Source organism: Marmota monax, unplaced genomic scaffold (assembly GCF_021218885.2).
Source record: "Marmota monax isolate L192 unplaced genomic scaffold, Marmota_monax_Labrador192_F-V1.1 WCK01_AAM20220418_F8-fsc00039, whole genome shotgun sequence".
NCBI lineage: Eukaryota > Metazoa > Chordata > Mammalia > Rodentia > Sciuridae > Marmota > Marmota monax.
Genome location: NW_026693602.1, coordinates 2,663,007 through 2,678,185, shown reverse-complemented (window position 1 = coordinate 2,678,185; position 15,179 = coordinate 2,663,007). Strand labels below are relative to the sequence as shown.

The following is a 15,179-nucleotide window of genomic DNA, read 5'->3' as shown; positions in this document are numbered from 1 at the left end:
TACAATATCTTGAAAGTTTTTAAATATTATTAAATCTTTTCTATTTGCTTTCTGGCCACATTATCACCCACTTAGCTTTAAACAACATCAACAACAAAAACGCAAACCAAGAGATCAAGTCAGCTTTCCTAAAAAAGAGAAAAATCTGTTCTGAAAGCTTCTGCTCTGAAACCAATTGCCAATTTGGCAATAAACCAAGCGAATTTGACAAACACCCAGCAAACTATAAACATAAGACAAGCATGAATGCAGTACAAATACCCTCTCTGAAAAATGCCAATTGTATCCAAAGTCCAGTAGTTTGAAAAAGCATAACTAACTCCTTCTTTTACTAAAGAAAGAAAGAAGCACAAGTACTTACAGTGTCATGAGACTTGTCCTTGACATCATAGACTGTTAGTTTTATTTTGGTCTCTTCATAGATGGGATACTCGGATGGGAATGTGACACCAGTCAAAAACAGTGGGTCTCTTGTCCCCTGAAACACACAAGCAGACAAGTTGTATCCAATAAGGCAGCAACTGCAGTCAGCAACACGCGGTGACACATGAGAATGCAGAAAGTGTGTCTGAGGCTCTTTTTCTAGGAAATAGTTCTATTAGAAGACAGATCTGAATTGCCAAATGTTGCTCACAGGCAACAAGGAGACCCAGGGCCCCAGAGCACTGGTACAGCTGTTGATGGTAGATAGACTTGTATCACTGTCGGAGCTGCTAATCATGAGACATGAAAAACAATTTATTTCATTATATGCAGAATGTGCCAGCAGTCAGTCCATTTAAAATATATTTAATAGCTATAACCTATAATTTATGTGAATAATCCAAGATAGTGACTGATAAAACTAACATGAAGTTATTTTCTCAAAAACAGCCATTTGGTAATCTTATGATGTTCATTTTTTCCCTTGCTATGATTCAACTGAAAGCTATGCTCTGAGAGGATCTGCTTGTTTTTAAATGATCAGCTGTGGCCTTTCTTTTTCCCCTAGACCAACTTAAAAACTTAATGAAAGAACATTTAAATACAATAGATTGGGGACTATGAAATAACTAGCTCAGGAAGCAATATACAGAATATTTCAATGCCCCAAGATTTAATCTTAAGGAGCTGACATCCAACACTAAATTATGTATATATACACATAAACATACATATCTGAATATCATGGGAATATTTGCTTGGGGTCTATAAAGCAATTTTCTACAGAAATTTCTGAAAGCCCACACGATTCATTCATTTATCCATTCTTTTACTCAACAAATACTTTTTGCTTATTATGGTGTCAAACACTTAAGTGAATAAAACAGCCAAAAATAGCAATGTGTGTTCAAATATAAAATTTTGAAATTTGCAAACATAAATCATTTTTATGTTTAAAGTGGTATATTTTATGATATGTGTGTTTTATCACAGTAAAAAATGGGGCAAAGGGAATTTCATAAATAAATAAATTCTTTTAAGTTTTTGGTAATATTTTGAAAATTACTAATTTAGAATAATGATTGGAAAAAAATTGGATGTCAACAATTTTACAAGTTTAGCCAAGCTATCTTTAGATGAATAAGATTATTTTTGTTAATTAAATGCAACATGAACTATACATTACACTGGCACAGGAACCTAAGGTTTTCAAAGGGCAGACTCAGGGTGCATGGGTATCTGGGTCATTCCTATTATAGAAGTGACTGGTCTGAATCATTTATTCCGCCAACCGCATCAAAGCAGACGGGCAGCTCTGAGCCAGCCAGGTCTGGGGCAGGCTGCTTAAGTTCTTACAGAGAAATTCCTGGTTCTAAACAGACGCAGCTCACAAGTCTAAGAAAAACAAGCAAACCTGAAGGAGTTTAGAGTCTACTTTCCCCAGCTCCAGATGTGCCCAGAAGTACCTCTCTTCACTAAGGTCCTGAAATACGTGATCCGAACAAAATAATCAAAAGGGAAACACTTCCTCTTTTGAATCTGATCCAGCACAATAACGAGTTTCCTCTTGACACATTCTGAAGGCCATATTAGTAACAATAAATGTAAATAGGAAATCTCTCATCGGATGAGTAATATTTACACCTTCAGCCTGGAAACGTTACAGTTTCACAAATCAATCACCTACCTTTCTTTGAAAAAAGCATTGGACTTTGAAAAATACACACACAGCAAAGAATCTAAAGTTTCCACAATCGGACTGAAGAATACAGGGGAAAAAAAAAAGAGCAAAAAACACTTACCCTGTTTAGAACTTCTATGGGTACTTTACAACTCTTCCCTAAAATAAATGTTCTTTCTCTTTCATTTAAAATCTCTCTATATATTTCCCCCTCTCTCCATTCTAATGTCTATTTGGGGATTCAAAGGAGAAACTTTCCTATCTTCGGAAGAAAAATACAATCTTTCATTGAAAAAGGTTAAGTTTCCCGCTGTGTTTATTCTGGTGAGTTACCAGTGCAGGCTTAGTAACCTCAGGTAGGCGTTCCTTAATGACAGAGGACAGTAACAGCATGGCTACAGACCCTGAGCTGTTTGCTCAAAAGGTGACAGGAGGCAGGTGGGAGGGTGAGGAGGGGAGAAAGGGAGAGAGAAAGAGAGAGACAGAGAAATGCAGGCACACAGCATGCTCACCTCCACAATTTCAGTGCTGGAGTATCTTATCAGACTCTGCTCCGCGGGGTGGATTACAGAGATCTGCACCACTGTGTTCAGTTTCCGATCACGGACAGGAGCCACGAGATCCTTGCATGCTGGCAACAGCAGAGGAAAGAGAAAAAAAAAAGAAAAAAAAGGAAACTAACACTGTATCTCAGGGAAAACTTCTGTCCTGGCTGAAAGTAAACTTAGCTACGGGCTGAAGGAAACCTCCCGGGACTCAGGCTGGTTTTACAGAGGAAGTCCTTTGGAAGTACCTTACAGAAGTAGGAAGTCACGTGCTGCGGAGCCGAATTGAGAGTTCATTTCCACTGACCACATTTGCAACTCATGCAAGTCTTGACTGCTCTGAGATCCCAGCTCTAATGTGTGACTCTGCACATCCTGCTGGGACTTGGGTGATTTTAATTAGTCATTAAACCCTGGGCTTCAATTTAGACTCCTTGATGAAGTAAGCCGATTTCGGGCACGTCCAGAAAAACTAGGATGTCTCTTACTGACAGTGGTCCGGATAGTTCAGATGTTAGAATGCGCACTTGGTCCTTTCCTACCTATTTTCTAGAACTGCCCTCCTACATACAGTCAGAGGCACCAAACTAACCAAAACAGGAAGAGTGATTACCCTGCAGCAACAGCAGCAGCAGCAGCAGCAGCAGCAGCAGCAGCACTCAAGCAGAAAAGGAAGCAGAGGAGGGGTTAAAAAAAACCCTCTGTCTGGAATTCCAAGCCAAGCCTGGGAGAGAGCAACTGGGATAAAGATGGGGTAATTCTTGCCCAGGGGCCACACAGCTAAGAACTTTCCCTTGAGACACCAGGCTCAGATTACAGACTCTTACCGCCATACCATATTTACTTGAATATTTTCTCCCTCTCACGTATCCTTCCCACCATGTGGGGAAGAAAACGTACATAAGAAATAGCTTTTATGCTCCGGAGCACAACAGACACTAGTATGGCAATTTGTAAATCAATGGATGTGTAACTGATGTGATTCTGCAATCTGTGTATGGGGTGAAGGTGGGAGTTCATAACCCACTTGAATCAAAGTGTGGAATATGATATGTCAAGAAATTTGTAATATTTTGAACAACCCACAATAAAAAATTAAAAAAAAAAAAGAAATAGCTTTTACAGTAAATCCTATATCCACTCTCCTAACTACATTCTCCCTCCGGGTTTTGAAATAGTAACTTCATTCCTCACTGGATGTGATGTAAAGTGTGTGGCTAAGTGTGATGCAAAGTGCCTTCACCAGAGGTGGCTCAAGTTAGGATTAGCCTGGTGGCTCTGGGTCCTGGATTCACCTGGTGGGGCTGCAGGGTTCTGTACAGCTCCTGCCCCACTTCCCTGACCAAAGCATGAAGGCAGGGGAGGATGGGTGTATTCAAGCCAGGTCACAACACTGCTGCAGCAGGTAGGCCTTTATCCATGGGCACAAAGGTAATATAGCTGAGATGTGACACTTGAAAGCAAAGGAAATCATAGATGTAATTATCACCTTTCAATTGCTTACAGATCATCTCATTTATTGGAGCATAATGAGGTAGGAAAAAGCAGGAGTTCTGAAATAAAACAGGCCTGGTTTTTGTTGAGCTCTAATAGTTAAGTGATGCTGGAAAAATTACTTAACTTCTTAACTTCTTGCCAGAGTTTGGGATCCTCTTATTCCTATCTGGCTTTCTGTCATATGTTTTCCTTATTTAAACCACATGCCTCTAGCAGTATAGGAGAGCTTAGGAAAGCTCGTGTGGAAAAAATAATAGCCAGAGTTTATTTAACCCTCACTATTTTTTAAAGCACTCTGCTCATTATGTCTTTGTTCCTCAAAATGGTGCTTTGGATTAGTATTGCAGTTTTGCATTTTAAGAACTAGAGCTTAGAATCATGAAGTGCTCACATCTACATGACTAGAATCCCCTAGCAGCTTGCTGACATCAAACCCTACCATCGCTACATTTTTCCCCAGGGGTATGGATTTGCACTCCTGCACCCTGGAACCTCCTTTGGAAGAAGTTTTGCCATGGTCTTTTACTGCTCAACCCAAGAGATCTACAGTTCTATAAATGACTGATACAAGGTTTCAATAATATCAGCATGTCAATGGAAGGAAAGAAAAAGCTAGATTTAGATTTTACTGTTCTTTGGTGGTTATTTTGATCATTTCCTTTTCTTGTCTTAAGAACCTGTTTAATTTTATCGCTCTTGGTTTTCTGTTCACAGTGAGCATCAATGTGTGCTCATTTGCCTTGCATCTATGTGTCTTCGGATTTTTAAAGCTGGGGCCACTGTGTTTCCAACACAAGAATGTTGCCCACTTTCTGGTTGTAGCTTCACCTCTACCTTGTAAGCTCATGACACCTTTGCTCAAAATAAGTCAATTCTTTCTGAGTTCTTATCGGGCTCGATTGTGGGCTGTGGTTATTTCCCAGAAGTGAGCAGCTGTTCTGCATTTCATCAGAGAAACTCAGCTTCACTCCCCACAAGGACAGAGAAAAATCTCAACTAAACTGAAATGTTCTGTGCCTGATCTGCAGACCTCCCAGTACCAAGCAGCATAAAACAATAGTGGTATGTTATATTTTGTACCCCAAAAAACCAGGCACAGAAAACAATAGTTATCTTTTGGGCTGCACTTATCTCTTTTCTTCCTAACAGCCCACAGTACTGACAGTTCCTTAGGGCTGAGGTGGCAAAATGTCAAGCAAGGCCCTGAGATCAGACAGCACTCCTGAGATACAGCCCTAGGTTCCCTGCTTCCTAGTTCTGTGGGCTGTGTAAGTCACAAACCCTCAGATACATAATGCCTCTGTCCGCCTACCACTCAGGGTAGAAGCAAGGAAGAAATTAGGTCTGTTATAAACAGACTTTTCTATGCACAAGTAATGTTTACTAATGTCATTATACTAATACTTACCAACATTTGCTGTGTTGTTATTATGTAAAATAGTTTTTATTGGTTCAGTCATATTCAGTTCCTTACCATATCCAATATTTCTTTATAAATGCATTTCCTAAAGTGAAACCCAGAAACATCATGGATCTCAAACTGTATTGAAACTGTACCCCTGGAGGGGTGATAAATGTTGAATGAGTGGATTGCTTCAAGGAGATATTACTCATTGGAACAGTATAAAAATCTAATCTTCTTGGTAATTATTTAGTAGCTAATAGAGAATCTTGAAAAAAAATCTGTTTTCAAAAATTTTTAATAAAAAGTTATATCAAACTTCCAGCCACTGTTACCACTGTCCATTACCCAAATACAACTCTACCCAAGAGAGCCCTACATAAATGTCTTTCTTCAACTTAAAAAAACTAAAAGAAGGCCAAGTTTTGGGACTTTGCTTCTGTTTTGTTTATTTAAGAACCCTAAAACAAATGCTAGTCAGCAATAATACATTCATCAATAGATTTTTTAAAATTTTTATTTTGACCTTTTTACTGACTTTAGTTTAGATCGAGCTATTTAAAAGTATATCACCGAACCCAGACGAATTGAAATACATATGATGTTGACAGGCTGGAATTCAAATGTGTTTTTGTCCACTAATTGACTTTTTTTTTCTTTGGTACCAGGGATTGAGCTCAGGGTACTTGGCCACTGAGCCACATCCCCAGCCCTTCTGTCTATTTTATTGAGACAGGGAGGGTCTTGCTGAATTGCTTAGGGCCTTGCTAAATTGCTAAGGCTGGCTTTCAGCCTCACAAGCTACTGGGATTAGAGGCATGTGCCACTGCACCCTCTGATGATTTGAAATTTTTCTTGAGAAAAATAATAAAAGCTCTGAGTGAACACGTTGCCTATTAACTCTTGTCATTGTAACTAGCAATGTGAGGAGTTCGCTTTCCTTTGCCAATCATGGCGAGTGAGCAGCCTCTCAGGCTCAGATTTGTCCAGGAGCCAGGCGGATCTTCAATGGAAGCGAATTCTTGGTGGAAGTATAATGGTAAAAATAAATGGAGCCTCCCTCTCAGGAGAGAGCTCCCACGGGGCTCCTCTCTGAATTCATTGCTGGATGAATGAAGGCCCACTGCGGCCTGATTCTAGAATTTGTCCAAAGCTTGAAATCCCTATCACTATTGGGCTAACACTAGAATAACCACAGGGCCTAAATTTTGCTAAATTTTGCCTCAGGGCCACAAGTTGCTAACCTCTGGTTAAGAAGCTTGCATTCAGGAAGGGGTCTTATCTCCTAGTAAGCTCTAATATTTGAGGTTCCAGAATTGAAAAACTGGAGTCTCCAGGGTACTTGTTGAGTCAAAGAGCCCTTCTGCTTCAAAATGCCCTGTTGCTGTTTTTTAAATAAAGTAATGAGTTTCATTCCACTTGGCAATCATTTCTAAATCGTGTCAAGTCTACCGATTTCCTAGAGGCTCTCCATCATCCTAGCCAACTTTGGCTGGAAGCCTAAAAATGTCTCCTGCCTCACATCAGAAAGCTCTGCCCCAGCACTGATCAGTGTGAAATGGAGCCGAGCAGCACCTCTGGGTGCTGTTGAATTCAGAGGCACTTCCCAGGTCAGGGAGTTCTGAACCCTGCAATGGATGTGGCGCGTAAGCATGATAGGGCCACAGGCCTTCAGAAGGAATGGTGGCCGGAGCCGGAGCAGCTTGGGTTCATGGTCAGCCCAAACAACTGTCCTAGATCCTAAGAACTTCTTTGGGTCATTCTTCTGGCTTTGCTGTCATTCAACTCTGTTCCAGTCATCTAGCATTAGTGAAATCTAGAAAAGTTCTTCTTCTTTCCATCCAGAATAAAGTAGATGGGGAGTGTGTTTGCGTGTCTGTGTGGGGGTGTGGGGGGCAATTTGTCAAGAATTTCCAGATCTCTACGATTCTATAGTCAAAATTAGCCAAAGGAAATTTAGGCTTAGAGCAGACACCACACAGTATAGCATATGGAGGGTAAAGTAATGTTTTTGACATAAGATAAAACTGTATTTGATATGAATCATACTTAAGGAGCTAGATGACTTGGTCAAATTATTCAACCTCTTTGAGCCTCTGTTTTCTTATCTGTAAAATGGGGCCTCTATCTTCTCCACAAAATGGAGAACAGAACAGACGGTATACATTTGTTATAAAGACTATATAAGATTACATGTAGAATGCTAATCATATAAGAAGGCTTTTACATTATTATTATTGACATTAATAAGATTCATTAGCAGAAAATGGTCTTATCTATCTCACATTTTTATTCTAAATGCTAATTAAATGCTCAAGATAATTTGTTTACTCCTGCCTGATTTTATGTAAGATACCCTTTTCCAATAAAAGTATTTATTAATATATACTTGTGACTTTTTTTTTTGGTACTTTCTTATTTCAATATACTTTTCTTTTTGGTACTTTCTTATTTCAATATACTTTTTTTTTTTTTTTTTTGGTACTGGTGATTGAATTCAGAGGCACTCTCAACCACTGATCCACATCTCCAGCCCTTTTTTGCATTTTATTTAGAGACACTTTGAAACCCTTTATTGGGTTGTATGTTAATTTGAAAAGACAAGCATATTAATGCATCTCACCTGTAAAAGCAGGTGAGTAATCTTAATGCTTTTTAATTTTTACCTCTGGGCACTTCCAGATGAGAAGTCCGAAGCAAAAGCTTTATTTCCTGTCTCCAGGCAGATAACATAAAAGGGCTGGGGATCACTGGAAGGCTGGTGTTCCTTTAGTTAGAGGATGTTGGCCTTCGGGGTCTGGGTGGAGTGGGGTGGAGGGATGTTATCTCAAACACTGAGCCATGGCAGGGTGATGGACTTGCTCCTTGCTCTGCAGGTTCCCTTCATCAGGAAGGAAGACAACAGATGCTAATGAAGCTTCCTAATCTTGCAGTTAAAAATCAACAGGTAGAATCCTTTGTAGCCAGGTAGAAGCTACACTAGGAGATTTTTGTCTCTGAAGGAAGAACACTCCTTGTCCCCTCTACAGACTCTTTGTGGGAAAAATGAAGAGTAATCCCTACCTGTTAAGGGCAAAAAAGGCCAGAGTAAGGAGGGCAGGGAACTTTCTAGAATAGAAATGTACACCCTGCACCCCCAGAGCTTTAGAGAAATAACCATTTGGCTTCTGGCCTCCCTCAATAACCATTCTTATCTTGCCACCTCTGCTAGGAAAATCAGCCACTTCCCTGAAAATGCAGGAAGGACTTTCCACAGCCCACAGTAGTTGTTTTTTTGTTTTTTTTTTTTTTTTAATTCACCTCTTAAATTCTTAATGTTCGGTCAAGTTTCCTAAAAATGTCACATATATATTCTTTCTCCTTGCACTACAGAACATTAGATTCTACTAATCAACTGATAAGCCAATTTAGGTTATGTTTCCAGCCCAATAAATTACTGGACTCCATTATATGGTTTCACAGTTACCATTCTATACCAGTGATTACATTTAGATTAAATCAATTTACATCATACATTAAAAGATATATGGAACACTTAAGAGTCTAATAGCCCCTTCTCCCTAATTACTTTGCTGGTATAATATGCTTTCCTGTTTTCAGTTTCCACTGACTTTCTGTTTTTTATTCTTCCTTCCCCTGAGGAATTTTAAGACAGCAATTTTCTGAAGCCTAGGATCTCTACAGTTCAGATCCCCTGAGTAGATTGAGAAGTTCTGCCTAGTTCCCAGTGAACTATATTCCAGGATAATTCAACTGTGCCCAGTAAAATGGTATAAAATTTCTCCCGCCTTTACATTAACACACAATGGGAATTACACAAGTAGAGGGGAACACTTTGGTCACTTTTGATTATTTGCTTCAGGTTACTTCCCAGAAGAATGTGGCTTTAAATCATGCTGGGCTGATTTGTGGTCATTAATTCTTTTTCCATGTTCATTCTGTATTCTCTATGATTTTCAAAAGTATTTAATGCATTGAGTGTAGCTTCTCTGCTTGCCCTCTCTGTTCCTTTTAGCATATTTTCAATTGGGCAAGGATGCTTTCTGTAATTTTCTTTTTTGGTATTAATCCTTTGTGTTCTTTTCTTCTCTATCTCAAATTTCCTAACATGTTGCTCTCATTACTCTGAAAAACAGATCATGGAAGTCACTGTTCCTATATTCATAAGACCCAACACCCTAGGGGTCAGGAACATTGCTCTTAACAAACCAAAGCTTCTCCTGAGTTAACTAGTCAATTCAAGTCTTAATAGAAACATAACAAAAATGTGTTATCTTTCTCTTAACTGTTGTTGTTTAATTGCCACATACTAAAGAGCATTCAAAACATGCATAGCCACCAATATAAGTAATATTTGTTGAAAAATCAAACATCCAAATTAATATTAAAAAAGATAAAAATTTTAAATTTTTATTTTCTATTTTTTTTTGTTTGTCTTTTTTGGCACTGAGTTCAAAAAAATTAATGTCCCTAATCCAAAACCAGGGCCTTTTATTAAAATAAGCACAATACTCCTATAACTTTTAACAACAGTATTAATTCTAGGTTTCGAGAAGATCAGGGGAAAACACAGAAATGTTTAATGTTTAGGGTTGAAAACAAAAATCAATCCAAGGAATCAAAACACACATGTGTGCACGTGCAAGCGCATGCACACACACATACACACACACACAAATGAATGAATAAATGAAAAAATGAATAAACAAAGCTATTCTAATGCAAGAATCCCTTACGTATATTAAAATAATGCTAGACACTTTTGCTTCTGCATTACAACTAAAAATTCTGGTATCATATATAATTTAGGGTTATTCTCATTTAAAATAATACATGAAATGTACAAAGAAAGCAGGGCTGGGGGCAGAAGGCATGCTTTACTGAGCCCTTACTATGTGTTGGCAGCACTTGCTCAGACCCTTGGCTTCTGTGGCTCATATCCATCCAGGTCAATGATGTACCCTTTGCTGCCTCATCAGCTCTATGTGCATGTTTTTATTTTTTAGTCAATCTTCACAGATGACAGCATTTAGCACATGGATAAAGACTATCTTCATTTTACCAATAACTCAGTAATTTGGAGTCTGAGTTCCTATTTTTTCAATAATATCAATCTGCCCAGTCGAATCCTCTGCCTTTACAGTAGTGATTTGGCTTTGTAAGGAGAATTTTAAGACTCTCAACACTCAGATAATAGAATTAAAATAAAACTTGAGAAGCTGAGGCTAATACCATAGAGGGGAAACAGAAGAAGATGGAGCTCCTGAGGAAAACGGGCAATAATTTACAAGAGGGAACTTAAGAGATTTTGTTACAGAAATATTGCTTTGAAATTGTTGCTACACTGAGATTTGAGCACCATGGCTCCCAAATTTTCTGACAACTGATTCACTGATAAATTAAACTTATTTCCTTGATATAAAAAGCTAGATTGCTTGGAAACAGAATCTGAAAGAAAACTGTTACTTTTTCCCATGGCAGAAGAGTATAAAAATATATCACCATATTTTATGTGTGTCTTTATGTGTGTTAAATAGAAACATGCCAGTCTGAGAAGATGAAATTCACTCCTTTATTGCGAATACTATTGATGTTCAAATAAACTTCACGCTCAGTACCAGTTCTCAATCTAAGTATCTAAGAATCTCAATCTAAGAATCTGGGGGGAAAGAAAAAAAAACCTCGCGACCTCTGGCTGGAACCATGGTGCTCAGGGGAAACACTCTTGGATTGTGCTGGGGAGCAGTGAAGACCCAGCTGTACAGCAGACAGCTGATTTGCATTTGAAAGGAACAAATTTTGTTCAAATCACTGTTGTCAAGTAACAGAAGACTTCCCCTGCTCCCTCAGCTTCTGTGTTTTCAATCCTTAGACAATCCTATTTTGTCTTGTTTTTATGAATATTACCTAGGTGGCTACGATTCCATCCTCAAGCAACTGAATTAAAAACAACTCTGTGCCCATGTCTCTTCCAATTTTGATATCCCACGCTACACGCCGTAAACTCCAAACTGGCCTGACATCGCCTAACGTTGCACACAGACTTGGCTCCTTTTAGAGTGCAGGCTCCAAATTCACACTTCACGTTGGAAACAGCAAATGCTTGCAGTGTGCTGCTGTTCTTTTCAGCAAGAACATATGTGCTGCTTCAGAAAGGAGGAAAATGTTATTCCAAGAAGGAAAGCAGGTCCCCCTGAATACTAAAAGAAAAAAATGTGAGTCCATAATGGAAATCTGTAGTGTAACTACTAGGATTGAAGAAGTAAAAAAGAAATACAGGGAATGCTCTTGCTTAAGCCCTTTACTCTCCCTTCTCCAGGGGCCAAGATGGCAACTCTGATATGAAAGCCAAAAGGATCTCCATTTGGGATAAGCACACAGCTCAGTATTGGACCCAGTAGTGCAAGTAGTTAAGGGAAAGGATTCTTCCCTGATTTACCTGCAGACCAAAAGCTGAGAGGATCATAGTGTGGCTGGTGGAAAGAGACAGGTACAGGAAGGGTGGCAGGGACAGTCACGGTCCTCAGTCAGCAAAGATGTGCTCAAGTTGGTGGATTTCAACTGAGGACATGTGATGACATCTTGGAGGCATTTGTGAATCTGATGAAGAATAAAGGCATCAGGGACCTCTGAGGTTACATTGAAGGGTCCGTGGTCTCCAGAGGGAATCTGAGGTACCCTTGTTTAGGCAGTTTGCAGCAAGTAATTTGGGGAGCAGTTTCTCAATTCAGGTGTCTTCCCACATTATACACCAACTCATGGGTCTGGGCTTCAATAAATCCTGAACAAGGCAGTTTTGAGACATACTTTCTTAAAATAAATGTTTTAAAAGGACTGCATTGTATATATTGTATTTAGGGCTTGATTATATGGGGCAGCACTCAAAAGATGAAATACTTAATTCAGTGGTTTTTTCCCCCTATAAATGCATTGGACTTAGTATGCATGAAATTAAAAGTTTTTATGAAATTGTTATCATTCTAATGCCAAATATTTTACTGGTAAAATTAAAATACAAAAGCAAAGATATGCAAAGAAAGAGACATTCAAGAAATCAGGGGGAGAGGGAGAAATGGGAAAAATAGATGTTTCTCAGAGAACAATTGGCATCTTGTCTCCGTATCAATCATTCATTGGGGAAGAACAAGTTTTGAAGAGCTTGATTAACTCCCCATTTCAATGGAGTCTTCAATCATACATATAGACAAAAGATAATCTCAGTACTTGGGTTGAACAAGGGGTCTCTGAGGGTAGCCAGTCCCCTGTCATGAGATGTTGACTGATAAGAAATAAAACAAACCATACAGATAAGGTAAAGCTAGTGATCCAGAAATAAGAAACAAAAGAGGAGCAAGAGCCTGGGAGAAAACCAACTGGGGCTACACTGAGGGCAGAAATTATTTGGAGTAAAACTCACTACTACTTCAATAGTTCAAAAAGCAGTCAAGATCAGACAATTTAAAAGTGTTCCAAGAGAACTAGAGTTTGAAGGAAACAAAGCACATTTCTCAAAGATTTGAGATTCCCCAAGGAGAACAGCTCAAACTTAGAGCTTGGCAGAGCAGCTAAATGAATGCAGAATCCTTCAGAGCCCAGATATGCAGAAGCTGCAGAACAAAGAAGTCCTAAACACTACCCAAGAATTCAACTCAACACCCCAAAATCAAATAACCCAGTTGATAAATAGGCAAACGAACTGAACATGCATTTCACAGAAAAAGAAACTTAATGGTCAACAAATATATGAAAAAACATTCAACATTTCTAACAATTAGAGAACTACAAATTAAAACTACATTGAGATTCCATCTCACTCCAGTCAGAATAGCAATTATCAAGAATACAAGTAACAATAAATGTCGGTGAGGATGTGGGGGAAAAGGTACGTTCATACATTACTGATGGGACTGCAAATCGGTAAAACCACTCTAGAAAGCAGTATGGAGATTCCTCAGAAAACCTGGAATGGAACCACTATTTGAACCAGTTATCCCACTCTTTAGTATATCCCCAAAGGACTTAAAGTCAGCATACTACAATGATGCAGTCATATCAATGTTTATAGTAGCACAATTCACAATAGCTAAGCTATGGAACTAACCTAGGTGCCCTTCAACAGATGAATGGATTAAGACAATGTGGTACATATACACAATGGAAATTGCTCAGCCATATAGAAGAATGAAATTATGGCATTTTCAGGTAAATGGATGGAACTAAAGACTATCATACTAAGTGAAATAAGCCAATCCCAAAAAGCCAAAGGTTAAATGCTCTCTCTGATATGTGGATGCTGACCCTCAATAAGGTGGGGCTGGAAGGAAGAGTAAATACTCATTGGATTTACAAAGGGAAACAAAGGGAAGGGAGAGGGGATGGGAATAATGAAGACAGAATGAATCAGGCATAACTTTCCTAGCCTTGTATTTGAATATAAGGCAAGGGTTATCATGAACAACCACAAGAACAGCATCCTAATTAGAATAAACTAAACTTGATGTTTGTATAATATGTCAAAATATTCCACTGTTTATGTATATCTAAAAGAAGAAATAAATTTTAAAAATACACACACACAAAGGATGATTTTTCCTGGCTTCTCCAGGACTCCTGAAAGACCACATAAGATTAGGAGACACCTTCTGTTTGAAGGTCTCCTTGACAATTTTTGCTCCCTTTGTGTTATAAATAGCCCAAATTCCAAGGTCATAAATTCCAGCCCTGACTCTGTGACTTCTGATTTCTTATGAAGTCTCAGAATCCTCATCTGAAAACAGGAATGATAATTATTCTTACTCTTACCAAATGCTTATGAAGATCCAATTAAATCAAATACATGGGCAAAAAAGATTTCAGAAATTCTTAATAATATATTAATAATGTATTTCTTACTTGGAAATATTTAGCTCAAACACTCTGTGGAAGAGGAACTATCTGGAACTTACAGGTAAGGAATCAGAGTGTCAGAGAGGATAAAGGAATAGCACAACCACGAATGAAAGCAACAGCATTCAAGCCATCACGGCTACACCAAGCACCATTCTTAGTGCTTTAGGTGAATTGTCTCATTTAATCTGTGAAACAGCACAGTAAAGGAGAATTCTTCAGGAATGCACAGGTAGCCAGTGGCAGAATGGGGACAGAAGGCTCTCAGGCCAGCACCCAGCTCATGACCTCAAACTCTGCTGCTCTGTCAGCTTAGGACTTCCGATTGTTCCATTGCTATTATTCTAGATGTCTATTATTCTTGTTTCTATTTGTATATACACCTCAACAAGAGGATTCAATACTTCTGGAGACTGCCATAATATAGGGATTCCAAAATTCTTACTTTGTGAAGAATTTTATGTATCAAATTTGACAGTTAATTCTGTATTTCACTGCCAGACCTTGTGTGAAGAACTAACGTGTTCCCTTCAGCCCGGGAACACAGTCTCCTTGTCAGTTCCTTCTAGAAGAATGCCAAGGCCAATAAGACTTTATCCCTCCTAAATAGAATTTGTGAACAAAGAAATATCAATAATTAAATAATTGAATTCATTAGGGATTTAATTTTTTTTTTACAAATAATGTGTCAGCAATAATTACAAAATATATCAATTGATTTTTACCAAGAAGTGTGTGAAAGCAA

The 15,179-nt window shown here is 38.5% G+C and overlaps 1 protein-coding gene across 5 annotated transcripts in view; it reads right to left on the bottom strand.

The window, feature by feature from the left end:
• Inpp4b (inositol polyphosphate-4-phosphatase type II B) overlaps positions 1–15,179 on the bottom strand; it is a 799,925-nt gene that overhangs the window by 358,474 nt on the left and 426,272 nt on the right. For 4 of the 5 annotated variants that reach the window (XM_046459556.2, XM_046459553.2, XM_046459554.2 and 1 more), the window contains exons 7-8: positions 2,617–2,735; positions 362–478 (exon numbers count right to left, since the gene is read on the bottom strand). In XM_046459556.2, the coding sequence (XP_046315512.1) occupies positions 362–478; positions 2,617–2,735 (236 nt within the window). The remainder of the gene's footprint in view (positions 1–361; positions 479–2,616; positions 2,736–15,179) is intronic. The other variant, XM_058584051.1, reaches the window with a different exon arrangement.